Source organism: Phlebotomus papatasi, chromosome 3 (genome assembly GCF_024763615.1).
Source record: "Phlebotomus papatasi isolate M1 chromosome 3, Ppap_2.1, whole genome shotgun sequence".
NCBI classification, from domain to species: Eukaryota; Metazoa; Arthropoda; class Insecta; order Diptera; family Psychodidae; genus Phlebotomus; species Phlebotomus papatasi.
The window spans coordinates 2,593,535-2,610,466 of record NC_077224.1 but is presented as its reverse complement, the minus strand read 5'-3'; the positions used below and the strand labels follow the sequence as shown (position 1 = coordinate 2,610,466).

Below are 16,932 nucleotides of genomic sequence, written 5' to 3'. Positions count from 1 at the left end.
CCTTAAAGTGGCCAAAAGTACTTACTCCACTCTAAGCATCGAGAAAATTTGCATACCCGTAGAGGTTTTATTTTGAATAAATCGGCCGTAGAACGAATTTCGCACGGAATAATAGTAGTTCAAACAAAAAGATTTAACTCTTTCATAGAAATGCATTAACAAACAGTAAATATTCCCTCGGTATTATTTTCAGTTTTTCTGACTCTTAATAATATTTACTAATAGTATTTAGCTTTTATTAAATGATTATTAAAAGATTAGATCAGTTTTAGAATGTGGGGCTACTTTTGCATTTTTTCCAAAAAGCTAATTTTTGACTGATCCTCAAATTATAAATTTTGTAGCTCATGTATTTTCTCAAATCTTGTTTAAAACTGTTCTTAGGTTTATATATGAAACTATTTCAGTCAATAGAACTGGAGATTACAGCGTTTTCCTGGACCAAATCACGTGTATTTAAGCTTACGAAGGGTGTATTTAATGTTTTGGCCGTTAGTGTAGTATATACCCATCGAGCACAGTCAGCAGAAAAAATAGCATTTTTGGCATTTTTTTTTGCTGAATCGGTCTGCTGGCCAGTCAGCAGCTCTCGAAAAAAAAGTGCTAAGCAAATACATGAAAATGGCACTGTGTAGCGCTCGCAGCGGATGATGGCAGAACTAAACACTGTCGGTAGATGGCGCTGGAAACCATTTAGCAGATTTTCTCTTTCATTTTTTTTCTTTTTCTCAGAATGAACTTGGAATTTCCCCTGAAATTATTTATCAAATTGGGGGATATTGTAATCACGATTTTTATTATCTATATTGTTATAGAATTTATGCTGCGGTATGCTGTCTATAGAGAATGGTCAAATAGAAGTATTAAACATACTCCCGACCAAAAATTCTTCATTTTTTGGTCAGAGTCTTATGTTTACGTAAACCCCATATTGTGTTATGGATTATTGATTTTCGTAATTTAATGAAGTCAGCTATAATATTCACGATCATTCCATATGCTTTCGTAGCCTCAAAAACCTAATAGAGCCTCTAAAAAGAAAGTTCTATATTTGCTCCATTTCCTCATAGTTTCCTTTATTCAAACTTGAACAATTAATTGTCAAGACACTAAATAATTATTGACGTTACACTAAAATTTTGTTATTTTTTAAATAATTGAAATAAATTTGAGTTTAGTGGTTCTATTTTATTGTCCGAGCATATTATCACTATTCACGTACTATATGTCAAAATAGAGATCTCTAATGGCCAAAACAACACTTATTCGACGTATAGAAATCACTTGAACATTTCTATATCAAAATTATTTCAACGCATTGGAATAAAAAATTAAGAAAGGTAAAAAAGTTGGCTTATCAAAGGTGGTCTTATTATTTTGGCCACCACTGTATTTTTTTTTTTTGTAAATGGATTCATAATATTTTTTTTTTGATAAACTTAAACAATACAAAAATTAAATTGGTCGGAAAAGGTTGAAGAATACATATTATTCAAAATATATTATAAATATTTTTTTTTATTTATTGCGAATTTTATTTTATTTTTTTGCTTTATTTTTTAATGTCAAATGTGGTTATTGTAAGAATCATGAAATTGTAATAATGGAAAAGGTTTACATTTAGCTTCTACTCAATTCCGGCAACCTCAGCAAAGACAAAAACCAAGTTCATTAAAGTCTCTCACTTGATTGGGGAAAAAGAATAACTTTGACTAATTGCCGGTGCGATCGCTAGTGTCACTTCAAGGTTAGCAGAGCTCAGCTGGAAATATATATTTTTTCAGCTGATTTGAAAACGCTTAGCACTTGGTGCTCGCTGGGTAGTAAGGTGGAGTAACTGGATCGTTTTCCAAACAGTGCTACTTAAACGCTTTTTTTAGGACTGATGAAATTCTTTTTTACTTCTTCTAAATCCATAGAATTATTCACTGTTTCATTCAGAAACATAATATAAAAAAAATTATCAAAAATATTAAAGAAAATTTCTAAAATAATGATAATACTGAAATAAGTCAGCGTGCACTAACTGGGTCGCCTTTTCGCTAATTCACTTAAAATTAAACTTTTGGATTTAAAATACTTTTTTGTTCACAAGGAAAAAACAATAAATGTTTTCAATCAACCAGATGTCATTAGTGAAAATATCACTGCTAGAAAATTTTTAGTGAAGAACCCAGCTGGCACAAGATTGAAATGAGTCGATTACACTCACTCATTTAATGGATAAAAATATTATTTTTGCTTTTTCTCAAACTTGAATAGTTATATTATGTTACTGTAGTGACTATATTACGGAAATAAAAATAAAAATATTACTTTTAAGTGGATTATCTAGTTAGCATAGTCATAAACGATCCACATAGCGAGACGCCCGGATTAGCACACTTGACTATAATAGGCGTGGTTTATTCATAAAGCCACAATTTGTCCTTAGATAAGTTAAAGTAAAATTTTTCTGTGAAGTTATTGTTTATTTTGTACAAAAAAAAATCGGATATCGGTCAAGCATTAAATTAACTGAGCTGAAAATAACTTTGGAGCATAAATGTTGGGAAAAACTAAAAATCCTGAAAAATCTTACCTTTTCATATTGAAGTTTTCTTTTTTCTTTGTGCAACATTTTATAACCATCTTAGGAAGTTTACCGCATCAATAATTTTAGGACGACACTGTGGCCGTATTTCGTCGTTTGCCAGCAAAATGCGCATAAATCAGAAGACGTGAGAGCAAAGTGGACTCTCAGCATAGTCTGCAGCATCAAATCGATAATGCCCCCAATGTGGGGCCCCTTGTATTTACCAAAAGCGAGTGCGCGAACATTTTGGGCAGATTTTGTGGGTCATACACTGTTGGAGGCTGTGAGCATGCTGGAAGAAATTTCCCCTCTTCGTCTAACAACCTCCATCATCTGTCTTATCAATTTTTATTTTTACAACTCCAGCAAGAGTCTCAGTTATCATTCGACAATCATGGACAAATGAGGCTGAAGATGACACTATCTTTGCCTTTTTGGTGTCAACGCGAGAAGAAATGGGAAATAAATGGGCATTAGATGTTACAATGTAAGGTGAGGGAGGAGAAACAGGTGATCCCATGCTGTGGAAGAAATTTATGCGCAATTTGTTGCATCAATGAAATCATCAATAACGCTCAAAACTTTTTTTTTCTCTATTTGATTCCTTTTCCAATAAACTCTAATGTGCCTCTTTGACCCAGTTCCTGAACGGTTGTCCGTAGTTTTACTATTCACACCATCCCTATTATCATTCCAATACGTAGAATATCCAGTAGCCTGCATTGAAGGCCAGAAAACTCACTGGGAACACCACCCTTGAATACTTATCGATGATGTTGACATCTTTGATTTTGGGCAGGGTGACTTTCAGCACAGAAGCACCCCGACGGATGGCATGGAGCATTTTGGGACGGTTCTGAGCTGTTCCTATTCAAAAATAAATAAATTAAATAAATTAGTTAATTAAATTTTGCAAAAAATATGAATTCATGATGTCTGATGATTGAGATATTTTAAGAAAATTTAATGGACAATGGTTTTATGTACCATTTGAGCCATTTATAATACTTTACAGAGGTTTGGTACATGGAAAGTTCGTTAGATTGCCGCTAGTGGCGCTGAAGATTAATATTAAGATGGAGGGTCACTAAAAACCGTAAGTTAGTATCTCATACCCTTTGGATTCTAGATTTGAAAAATAATACTAATTAAGAAAAAAAAAGCAAAATTCATTATGTCGACTGTAACAAATGTTGTATGACAGTAAATTTCAAAGCTTTTCAAAAACTTCAAAAAATAGGGTAGACGCTGGTATTACCAAAACACTTCTAATATCGATCAAGCGATGCTTGTAATATCGACTTCTCTTCCAATTGATGGATAAAAAAAATAAATTTGCTACAAGAACTTTAATTATTATATGATTGTTTGATTATTTTATGTTTCACGATGTCAAATAAAGAATTTTACAATTTTTCCAGTAATATTTGCACAAGAAAAGTGATTTTTAAAAATATATACACAAAATTACAATAGTAGCCACTCCGAAAATTCACTTTGCTGTGTAGGAAGTTGAAAATTCCAAACAATTTTTGTGGTGTATTAAATTATTTTGATTGTTCCCATTAGAATTTTGTATTTGAATTATCTATTTTTTATTTTATTTATCCTTTATCTTATTTTTCTTACAGTGCCTGATCTTACGTGTAAAATCCATTTTTTCCTTGATCGATACTACAAGCATCGACTGATCGATAATACCATCAGCTGATCGATATTATATGCAAATTCACTTCGAAAAGTTTTTCGTGTTTTAAACCACTCGAAAATAAATATATCAAGAATGTGAGTGGTCGATTTTGTAGAGGAGATCTTCAAGATTGACTACAACAAGTTTTCACTTCAAAGATTCGAATATATATGGTTTTTTTGTCTGTTAAAGTTGATCATTTCTTTAACTGATCGATAATACCCCCGTCTACCCTAAGTCCCTTGGAGTAGTTAAAATCGAGTTAAAATATTCAGTATCTTTCAAAACACATTCAAAAACGAAAAAAAATCTTTTTAGAAGGGGAGGATCGGGTGGTGAACAAAGAAAAAAAGACACGTCTCTAGAGAATATTGACTTAGGGAGCGGTCATTGAAGAACGCAAGTATAATCTCTTATCGTTTGGGCTGTAGTACGGTAACAAAATCAAAAATGTTCTGTTAATTATTATCAAAATCGTTCTTAGATCAGCAATTATTCTAATTTATTTGATACTTGAATCATCAGCTCCTTTGAAAAGTGATTTTTTAATAAGATACGATAATTGCTGATTTCACGGTGCGACAAAATTTACCTTTTTGTGGGTGTCTTTGACGAGAGTGCCAAAACTTGTTAGAGGGTCATTTAAGGACCTCAAATCTGCAATCTGTTTGTCCGGGTCACCTCTAGATTTTTTTGAAAAAGCATATTTAGTTTTTTGATGTTTTATAAAATTCAAAAATTCATATCTCCGGTTCTAATTATCCGGTGGTAGTCACATAAAGCTAAACTGACGCGTAATTTCATCCTCTATAACTCTTGTGAACATATCAAGCATCTACGATGAAAATGAAGTATATTTTTTAAAGATTTTTTGAAAAAGGGTACCTAAAATGGTGCATTTTTCTGTGTTTTTTCCATCTTCTAGTAATTTTCCCGCTTTAATAGAGCATTTTATATGTCAAATAACTATGCCTAAAATTTAGAGAATTTAATATTCTTTCATATCTTTTTGGTTTAAATTTTCTATCCTAATTCGTTTATTCACAATAATTTATTGAAAATAAAATGCATTATTATAAAAATAAAATCTCTTATTATATACAATTATTTGGTATCTTTGTCTAACCTACTGAAGAGCATTCTCTTTTGCACTCTCACTTACACATTTCACATAAAAAGAGGCGAAATGAAAAAAAGAGACGTATATAGAAATAAAGAGAGAAGAATAGTTTTTTGGCACTCATAACAGCTATTCTTCTCTCTCTATTTCTAAATACGTCTCTTTTCTTTCATTTCACCTCTTTTTATATGAAATTTGTAAGTGAGAGTGCAAAAGAGAATGCTCTTCAGTAGGTTAGACAAAGATACTAATATAATTATATATAATAAGAGATTTTAATGCACTTTATCTTCAATAAATTATTGTGAATAAACGAATTAGGATAGAAAATTCAAACCAAAAAGATATGAAAGAATATTAAATTCTCTAACTTTTAGGCATAGTTATTTGACATATAAAATGCTCTATTAAAGTGGGAAAATTACTAGAAGATGGAAAAAACACAGAAAAATGCACCATTTTAGGTGCCCTTTTTCAAAAAATCTTTAAAAAATATACTTCATTTTCATCGTAGATGCTTGATATGTTCACAAGAGTTATAGAGGATGAAATTACGCGTCAGTTTAGCTTTATGTGACTACCACCGGATAATTAGAACCGGAGATATGAATTTTTGAATTTTATAAAACATCAAAAAACTAAATATGCTTTTCCAAAAAAATCTAGAGGTGACCCGGACAAACAGATTGCAGATTTGAGGTCCTTAAATTACCCTCTAACAAGTTTTGGCACTCTCGTCAAAGACACCCACAACGTGTCGCACAGTGTTTACAGACCAAGTAAATTACAACAATAAATTATCCAAGCGATAATGCTGCTCTATCTTTGAATTCCAGCAATAAAATTATTTCAAAACGAAATTAAGGATTTAAAATTTAAATTCAATACAACCTATTCTTTGTTCATGGCATAATTTATTTTACTTAATTAATTAAAACTTTTTCAATTATTTCTGCAACCCAATTCCATAATTATAATAAATGAATTGTGTGAAACAAAAATATTACATTGTGCAATTTCGATAATTAAAACAAAACTTAAAAACCGATTTTGTTTCATAATATGTAAGCTTAATTATAATGAGATTCCTCTTAAGTGATAAATGAATTTATTGATTTTAAACTTAACGTAAATATTCTATATTATATTTAATGTAATTCAAGAGGGTTGCATTGTAGTCATGCAGGGAAACCAATTTAATTATTCAGTATTTAAATTTTTCAATGAATGTAGTGACAATTTATATTATATATTCAGTCATTCAATTCAATTCAATATTTGCAATGTATCGTTTTGCTAAAATTTAAAGAGAATTGTAAAAATAATGCGGCTCATGATTCTGTAGATAGGGGAACATAGGTCTCCTTGTAAGAGAAATTTATAAACATGAATTGTTATTTTATTTTCTATTATAATTAGATTTATCAATCCTAAGCCAAGGGGTAACTAATTTTGAGGAACTCGAGTCAATCTGATCAGGGAACCCACGAGAAACTTAAGGAACTCACGGGAAATTTACGGAGAACCCATTTTTCACGGAACTTACAAGGAACCTGGAGAGCTTATACATTTTTTAAGGCAACCCAGGGAACCCATATGTTTTTCAAGGAACAGAGAACTCGAACCACTCTAATTAATTATGAATAAGTCTTTGTTCTAAGCCATGTATGATAAAGTATAGTGGAGGTCACTCGATGAGAGTCGAACATCTTTAACACTAAATCTACCGACCGTTTTTAGTCGTTATTCGATCAAATGACAAACCATGGTAGGGTAGGATATTCAAAAAAAATTCTTGGAAAAGAACAAAAAATTTAAACTTAAACATTAAAAGATAAAGCATATGCATAGTTTAGGAAATTCATAAAGTTTGATAGTGACATTGTACCGTTTAAAGCAGGGGCCTCTCGACATTTAATTTTTCCATACGTTTTTGCATAGAGGCACTGAAGACTATTGGCAAGTTTTTTCCTAAAGAGAATTGACTTATCAGTCTGATATATTTCGAAATAATGCATTAAAAGCTAACTAAAACTACATATTTCATAATGCTCGCCGAAATAATACAAGAACTACCAGCAAATTTGTTTAAGTCGCGGTGGAATATCTGCATAATTTTTACAAGGAAAATTTAAAAAAATAGCTTCACTTTTTATTAGGCTTGATGGGCCCCTGGTTTAAAGTGTTAATTTTAAACCGGTCAGTTTGACAGGGGCTTGGTAGGTTTAGTGTTAGTTCCAGAAGCTTTTTGCTCATCTAAAGGAAATTCGAACCAAGGAATGGAGGAATCTGGGAAACCTAAAGAGACATAATCACTTATCAACACCTATCACACTTATCAGAACACAGAACTTCATGCTCAAGTGTCCTCGATCAAACCAACTATAGACTGCTTCCTTTCTTTACGAGCTTATGGCCATCGCACAATAACTTTTGTTATGTAAACATGTTTTCAGAATTTCCTATTAGAGTGAGCGAAATGACTAGATCTAGATCTCATTCACATTCACTGAAATATCGAAAACATATTCTCAAAACAAAAGCTATTGTTGGGTATTACTCTCTCGATCCCGTATCAGAGAAGGAGAGTGATTAGAAATTTTGAAATATAGGGAGTTCCGGCTTAAAGAAAAACGGATTGAAAGATTTTGATATTAATTGTCTACTATAAGGAGCTTATTTATAAATTAATTTTTGAATTGCTCCCAAAAGTACGCAAAATTTTCAAAGTGGTAAATTTGAAATGCATTTTATGTGGCTCCTACACACCTTTTAGATCAGGAAAATTTTATAAAGTTGAAATTCACATCCCTTTCTTCCTTGAAAGTTTGATATATGTCTGTCCTACTCTTTTCTACTCTTCTTCTTCTTTTGAACATCACACCAAATTAGATTTAGTTTAGTCTAATTTCGAGTCCAAAAGAGTGGGATAGACATATGCAAATCTTTTTAGAAAGGAAGAGACACAAATTTTACTTTCATAGAATTTTGCTAATCTAAAAGGTGTGGTGGAGGCGTTATGAGCCGTTAGCGCTGAAAATGGCCGCAAAATTGGCGCCAAAAATACTTTGCATATATCATGGCGTTTCCGTAGCTTATTCCAAACACCTCTCCCGTGGATACACGTTGCGATTAACATTTTTTCCTCATAACTTTAACACTTTAGGTGAAAAATATATCAACATTTTTTAATGCTAATTTTACACCTTTTCAAGAGTAAAATTAACATGAAAAACGTTAACTCTAACTCCTAATACACCTAAAAATGTAATATTTACACCGATTTCGGATCAATATTGCAGGGTAAAATTAACATTTCCGGAATGTTATTTTAACTTTTTCGGATTTCTCTCAGTGCATGCAAGTTTTCTGTGTCACTGCATAGGAGTGAATTCGTGGGCTTTTTCGGTTCCGAATATTTCTTTGAAAGCAGAATTCCCTGCAATAGCCGTTAAAATAATAATAAAATAACAGACTTCTAAACAATTTGTATTCAAAAAATAATTCAAATATTTGGTTTATTCTTTTATTTTAAATTTTTATGAACATTACACAATTTATTTTATTTTATGGGCATGTTTTATATTACGTCTTATAAAAGGTGTACCAGACCTAAAGTCTTAAAGTCTTAAAGAATAATTGCATACTAACAGAAGATATTTTTCGAAACACAAATCGTTTGAAAAATTAATGGTTTACACTTTTAGGAGTAAGTCGTCTGCCGTTAAATGCAGCATCCTTCAAATATTTCAATTTTTAAATATTTCACTTTGAGATTCGAGTCAGAGATCTTATCCGCCCAAGATCCAATATTCTTGCCTATTGTGCCACTGAGATCCCTCTTAGAAACTAACTTGGACTATCCGTTCATTAAAATTTTGTATGGAAGGATAGTAAATTTTACCATCCACATTTTTCTCGGTGCATTTAGACTTAGAGCAGCAAACTCTTCAGTTGAAAAATATTCAATCTTCAGTGTCAATAACCGTTAAATATAGGCAAGATCCCCATATTAAAAGGCGGATGTCTTAATACACTGGCTATCCTCGCAGAAGTTATCGGTTAGACTGTTTGACTAAATCACAATCCAGAAATCTTCCAGGAAATTTCCTAAACCATTCTTTACTGCTAAAGTGGAAGGTTAAATCTTACCTCGATTGCCTCGATATCTGAGGCCAGATCTGCTGGATCCGTAGGTTCGGGCGATTCGGAAGCTAGGTGGGAACTTGGCAATGTCTACGGAATCTGATCCAACGGCCCAGCCCAAACTGGCATTGTGTCGATTGCGCAACGAGGCAATCGGACTCATCCTAACGTCCTGCAGCTCGATGATGTCCTCCGTGGAGCATGAGGTGGTTTCAACCTTTGCTGATTTTCCTACAATAATGGCAAATTGTTTAGTGCATGGTTATTTATTATCAATTTGGAGAGCATATTGTGTGCTTCCATAATCATTTATTGAATGGCCTTTTGGATGAAAGCCAAAATTGTTGAATTTTTAGTGAAAAGTTCGGGTGGTACCTGTAACTTTCTGTTCTGCTTCCTTGTTCTTTTTGCTCTTTTTCTTGGCTCTGGCACCCCAATACGTGTAATTGACGGCGGCGTACTCAAGGAGGGCGGCAAAGACGAACACGAAGCACATCACAAGGTAAATGTCGATTGCCTTTACGTAGGAAATGCGTGGCAGTGAACTCCTCACTCCTGTACTAATTGTGGTCATGGTGAGAACTGTGGTGATACCCAGGGCAACCCGAGCACTCGTGGCCTCATGATTGATCCAGAATGATACCCAGGATAGCATGACAATGAGGATACTGGGCAAATAGGTCTGAAAGACGAAATAGCCAATATTGCGCTGGAGCTTGAAGGACAATGACAGCCTTTGGTAGGTTCCTGTGGCCAGTTCCTCTTTGCGGTCATTCGTCTCGTACCCAATTATGGTGAATTGAGGCAATTCAGCCTCCTCCACCCCACGCACCGGAGTTGGTTTCCAGTACATCACAACATCCATCACTGTGTATCCATCTGCAAGGCCACAGAATTTCAACTCAATTGGATGGGATTGTAAATTAATCTATGCTCTCTCTCTCTCCAAAAACCCTTCAACCTTCCTCCACCCACAATCTACCCCCCTTCTCCTCCTCTTGAAAGCTCCCAAAAGTTCTCTTTTGACTTTCGACACAAAGTTTTTCTTCAGCCTAACTTTCAGTTGAGGCATTTGAGTGGAAAATTCAAATTGTTGCAAAATTCAAGAAAATTGGGTCATATGCAAAAGAGATACCTCAAATCCCTGAAATGCATAAATCCACTGGTGCTACTGGCACCATAAAGCATGAAACACTGAAGAGAAATTTTAGTACTATGAATATTTTCACGGAAGATTTGAGGACTGATAAATTAATTAAAATCTCTGAAACATTTTACAAGAGTTTCCTGGAATAAATTGGATTACTTTTTGTGCAAAAATCAGTAAATTAATTTGTAGAAAGAAGAGAGCCTACAAGAAAGATGGAAATCATCATTTAAATAGATGTTACAGGGAAATTCAGTTATAAATTCTTAGAGAAATATATACTAGAAGTATTGTGTATAATAAAATTGATGGAACGAATAGGAATATATATATCCTTTGTTGCGCGAGATGAAGGAAAATTGTCTAATTGCACTGAAAGAAATCCGAAAAGGTTAAAATAACATTCCGGAAATGTTAATTTTACCCTGCAGAATTGATCCGAAATCGGTGTAATTATTATGCTTTTTAGGTGTATTAGGGGTTAAAGTAACCCTTTTTCATGTTAATTTTGGCCTAAAAAGATGTAAAATTAACATTAAAAAATGTTGATATATTTTTACACCTAAAAAGTGTTAACTGTTAAAGTTATGAGGAAAAAATGTTAATCGCACCCTCTTTTTTTCTCAGTGTAGGAAGAGAAGAATAACCAAGCTATAAAATACACAGTCCATTGAAATTGATTCAAACTTGTCTCGGATTCAAAGACCTTTCAAATAAGTCCAAATTTGTCCAAATCGATTGAGAAATATGAACCCTACAGCCTTTTCAATCTTTAACCTTGAAACACCAGCAAAGGGAACAGTTAAAGGTCATTGGGTTTCACGCTTTTAAAAATTTGTAAATAAAAAACAGTTAAATAAATATCGGTTTGGATCATTAAAAACAACATTCTTTCGCTACAAATAAAAGCATTAAAAATATGCTAAATCTTGTAATATCTTGCTAGAATAAAGTCTATTCTAAATTTAGAGGTTATGTGGATCCTATTATATTAATTGAATAATAATATAAATATTTTCAAGATAATAAGGGTAAATTAGTCTAATTGGGAGCCAACTACAAATGGTAATAGGGGGAAGTATAGCTACTTTGAACCGTGGGGCTACATTATAATACGATGTTTTCGCATACAGTGACGGCCAAAATAATAGAATCAGTTTGCAAAGCTTATATTTTTAACTTTTGTATTTTTTCCCATTTTTTTGGTATAATTCTGAAGTAGAAATCTTCAAATTATTAGAATCGTGGAATAAGGGTTTTTTGGCCGCTAGAGGTCACTATTTTTTATTTATTTTTTATTTAATTTAATTTATTTCAAAAATCCACAACAAATAGGGTACAACCCTCTTACAATCGCGTGGCAAGAAAAAAGAATTTAAAAAGAAAAAGGAAAAAAAACACAGAAAAAAAGAAAATAGGAAAGAATAATAAATAATTTTACACAGAATACGTCAATACTGAAATACAGTTTGGCCAAAAAATTGGAAAACTGTCATTTATGGTTTCTAAATATGGCTTTATATAAACTTATCGGATTTATAGACCACATTCTTTCATTTAAATGAAAGTGGTCCTACCGTGTTTTTCAAACCTAATTTCACTATTGATGTATTCTGTAAAAAATAGAGACCTCTAGCGGCCAAAACAATACTTATTTGACGTAAGGTAATTATTTGAACATTTCTATATCAAAATTATTTAAACGAATTGGAATAAACAAAAATGCTAAAGGTAAAATACTGGTTCCTGCAGAGGTGATTCTATTATTTTGGCCGCCACTGTATATCTGGAGAAAACTGGGCTTTAGCGTATGGCATAATGTAATTCAGATAAACAAAACAATTGTGGAACTAACTAAAATAATTATAAGGTCTAGTTTCTATTAGAAATATGCGAAAAATCGTAAATCAATATAGCCCCATAGCTCAAAGTAGCCCCATCTTCCCCTATAGGTTTCATCCTTAACACGGTAAGGAATTGTGGAGCTACATTAAAAACGCAATTTTACTTCTTAATTGAAACTGGGCTTTAACGTAATGTAATTTAGATTAACAAAATAATTGTTAATATAAATTAAATTATGGCTAAGTCCAGCTTCTTTTAGAAATATGCGAGTAAATAGCGTCTTCAGTGTAGTCCCACCTCTCCCTACTATTTTTTTTTTTTGCAATTCAACTTAAGACTTTTCTATTCACACCCTAAATAAATCTAAAATCTTTTAAACAACATTAAAATTAAAATAAATATATTAAAATAAGAAGGGTGACAAAGCGTCCCAGGCTTAACGAAATGCCCAAACTCATGACTTAGGTGCTATTGCTATCTTTCAAAAGTACTTTCGCATCATTTATTAATAATAAGATTGATTTTCGGACAAAAATTACATCTCGGTTCATAACCTATTCATTACCGGTTCACAATCAATTTGAACGGATTTATAAACCACTCAAAACATTGCCCAAAATAACTAGGACTAATATAATTGAATTTCGAATAAAAAATAGTTATCGGTTATGAACCGGTTCAATACCGGTTCAAAACTGATTGGAACAGGTTCAGTTTTGTCGGAAATTAATCGGAGTAATCTTTAAAAAATACATGGTTTTGGAGCAGAAAATAACTAATAATATAAATAACTTATTTATTACCTTCAAAACTCTTAAATATTTTATTTTTCCCCATTTAATGAATGTTTTACGTCGGCCAATAAAAACATAAAGAAGAACAACAAAGTTTTTAGACCGAAATTCCAAAAGCTGACTAATAATACGATAAAATTTATTACAAAACGTATTCACATTTTTAAAAAGTATTAAGATATGACGAAATCTCGGATGATGGTGCTATTCCAATGAAAAAAAGGAAGCGAAATCTCTCTTCGAAACATTTTAGTATATGACTGTTCTCAAGTGTCTCTGCATTATCGACTTTCCTATGTTTCCCCAGTCCTACGTGTGTTCTAAAACCACCAAATAGGCTTGACAAGAACCACGATAAAGAAAAGTCGAAAGTATTTTTTTTTGTTTTTACCCCCACCCCCTTCATGCGTTCCCTATCCCCCAAAAATAGGTCAAAAATGAGGTTTTTATAATTTTGCATAAAATTGGCCCTGACGATTTCCTTCATTTTTGGAAATGTTTCGGAGGTAGTCCCGCTGAACATTTCGTCCTTTGACAACTTTCACCGGAAAAATCGCCATCTTGAACAATTCAAATTCAAAAGCATAATTTCCACCCGATTTGGTCAATTTACCTTTAGGAGCAATAACATAAAAATTCTGTGATCTTCTCTACTAGTCACGTTTAGTACTACTTCAGAATTGCACTTGTGCCCTTAACTGTGTTATCATACTTGCACATTAAAATTTTAATATGATTCACATTAATTGGCGCTGGTGAGAGTCTAAATGTGTAATTTGCGTGTTTGAATCATTTTATATTCAAAATTTGATCTATTTGTTGATAAAAAGGTAGACTTGGCCCGCAAAATTTGATATAAATTGATTTATAGCATTAATGCAAAAAATTAATGCGATTTTCTCTTTAATTTTTTAATGTGAAAAATATTTATGCTTTAGGTAAATTTAAACTTATTTTTGCAGACCAAGTCCACTTCTTTATCAATAAATAGAAAAATCCCAAATTTTAAGTGACTCAAAGACACAAATAACATATTTGGACGCTCACAAGCGACAATTAATGTGAATCACATTAAAATTTTAATGTGCAAGTGTGATAACGCCATAATGAAGCCTCTTTTTAGAAAGAACTGACTAATACTTACAACTTTCAATTTCAACGGTGCAGTTTTGTGAATCCAGAGGATAGTAATGCAGATCCATCATGCAAGCCAACGTTGTAGTAAATCTCATGCCGTACGTCACAGCCCCATCCCCTGCCAATCTCACTAGCTTATTCCTCTCAGTTACATCATGGAGGAAACTGTTTTTGTCATTTGCAAAAAATGTGTCCGGCACCCAGATCTTCTCGGCAAAGTCACCGGACAGCGTTAGGGCATCATTGACCCCATTGCTGTCCCGGTCATCCAGTGGAGCGAATGCATTGAACGCCAATCTCTCGTCGCGCCAGTATTGATTCAAATACATCGTTATGGTGTAATCCTGGTTTAGGGATATTCTTTGTCAGGATGGTATCATTGAAGAGCTAACGGAGGATTAGCACTCACCATGTTAACTTCTGAAATGGCATCGAAACTGGCAATTGTGAGATCCATGCCCACAAATAGTGGTTCTCCGCCAAAATTTGGTCTCAGTCGGATATCATAGCCCTCCAGGAGGCGTGAAATGGTCTGCGTGACATTTTCCAAGCGACTGGCAGCCATTTCTCTGAAAGCCGAACTGAAAGAAAAGGGAGGCCGTCCGGGAGTTGTGTTTTGGGGGGAGTTTAGGCGATTGATTTCACGAATCTCACCTGATTTTTGTGAATAGGAGCAGCAATAGAATGTATCGGATCATTTTTGTCCTCTAGTCTGCTCCAGCACCGATACTTCTGAGAGATGCTTATGTTTGCCCTCTTTTGGGGGGTCTGCTCCCCTTCTATGGGAGTCAATCTGAATTGACACAGCTGAGTGGTGAGCAGATAAACTGCCTCAAACTATGCGTCTTTATGAGCATCTATATGGATTTTTTTTCGTGCCTCTCTTTCGCAGTTCGTTTAATCTGGATATTTCTCAAGTAAATAAACCACCAACGACCACCCACTCCACCCCTCGGCTTCTTTCTTTGGGAGCACCACCCCAAAGAATGTAAAAGTGGGAACCTACAGAGGGGGATGATGGCTTGAGATGGAAGAGAGTGGAAAAAGGCAAACGTCTCGGGTTATGTTGGAGGATGCTGAAACAATGGGATATATAAGTTTATAATGAGGTGATACACGATTGTGTGAAAATGGGAACAAGGTCGTGGTGGTACAAGTTTAAATTTTTCTTCCCCAGGATGAGGGTGGAACAGAATCTTCACTCTCGTGGAATTAATCACAAAATGTTCACTTTCACTTCTTCAACGACTTCACAACTCTTTAAGCACTGTCAAGCACACATTTTATCCTGAACTAATGGGAAATGGAGGATTTCGCAATTTAGGATAACGAAAAAGAAACTACAAATAGGACCTTTCATACGCAACTATCGGATACTTGTCTGGGGTCCACAAGTTTCACAGAAAATTCGTAGTGCTCAAGTGAACATCTGATTTGTCTCTGGAGATGATTCTCAGAGAGGCAGACAGACTCCTCAACAATCCCACCAGAATTCAGTGGCAGGAGACTGAATTTCACGATAACACTTGCGCATTTCATCCCTCATGGCAGAGATTTTCCACATTTGCGCTGATTTCTTCTCCTCCCAGAGGCACCACCACCAGCCCCAACTGTGATCCATCAGTCGCCATCTGTGGATTGGTACATCTATTGGGGACTCAGCTAAATCTATCGGATTACATTGTTTCATAGAGTGTCACCCTCATCCCCTTAAAATCCCAAAATCAGTTGGATTAGTTAAGATTTGGCAAATCTAATAAATTTCAAACATAAGACATATCGAAGTTTGAAAAATAAAGATAAAATGGATAAAATTTTTAGTTTCTTCTTCCAAAGATTTTTTTTAATAAAAAAGAGGAAAATCTTGAATATTTTCTTTTAGTACATGACTGTTCTCAAGTGCTTCTGCATTATCGACTTTTCTTTCCGGTGGTTTCTGTCTTAGTACAGTCTGTCTGGTCTTAGTACACAACGAGAACTGGGCAAAACAGGCATGACAGTAACAAAAGAAAAGTCGATTATGCAGAAGCACTTGAGAACAGTCATGTACTAAAAAAAATGTTCAGGAGGAAGACTTTCCCTTTTTGTTTTTCATTGGAATAGCACTGATTTATTTCTTAAAAGCACATCTAACAAATGCGAGTTTAAAGGATGCCTTTTACAGTAGACTATCGCTAATTCGGCTCCTTTAACATCGGGCTACTTTTTAATTCGGGCAGCAGTTGAATTTGAAAAAAGTTTATTGACATTTTTGAAGTTCCATTATGATTTATTGAATGAAGCAAATATGCTCAAATTTGCCATGTTTTGTCTCAGTTATGATTTTGCATTATTAAGGGACTTTAATGAAATTTACAATTAATATGAACATGTAAACTTAATATGAGTGTAGGGGAGACTGGGGCAAAACTTGTCAAAAAGCATATTTAATTCTTTCACGAGCTCTGAGAAAACTTTAACGTTTTATAATGAGCATAT

At 33.6% G+C, this 16,932-nt stretch overlaps 1 protein-coding gene across 1 annotated transcript; it reads right to left on the bottom strand.

Annotated features, from left to right (window-relative positions):
* Positions 1-3,144: 3,144 nt before the first annotated feature.
* LOC129806431 (gamma-aminobutyric acid receptor subunit beta-like) lies at positions 3,145-15,904 on the bottom strand. The gene is made up of 6 exons (XM_055855020.1): positions 15,109-15,904; positions 14,864-15,035; positions 14,462-14,798; positions 9,907-10,410; positions 9,538-9,762; positions 3,145-3,442 (listed from the first exon to the last, which is right to left on the bottom strand). Exons 1-6 carry the CDS (start codon positions 15,150-15,152, stop codon positions 3,264-3,266), a joined length of 1,461 nt encoding a protein of 486 aa, XP_055710995.1. The 5' UTR covers positions 15,153-15,904; the 3' UTR covers positions 3,145-3,263.
* Between the last annotated feature and the right edge of the window lie 1,028 nt (positions 15,905-16,932).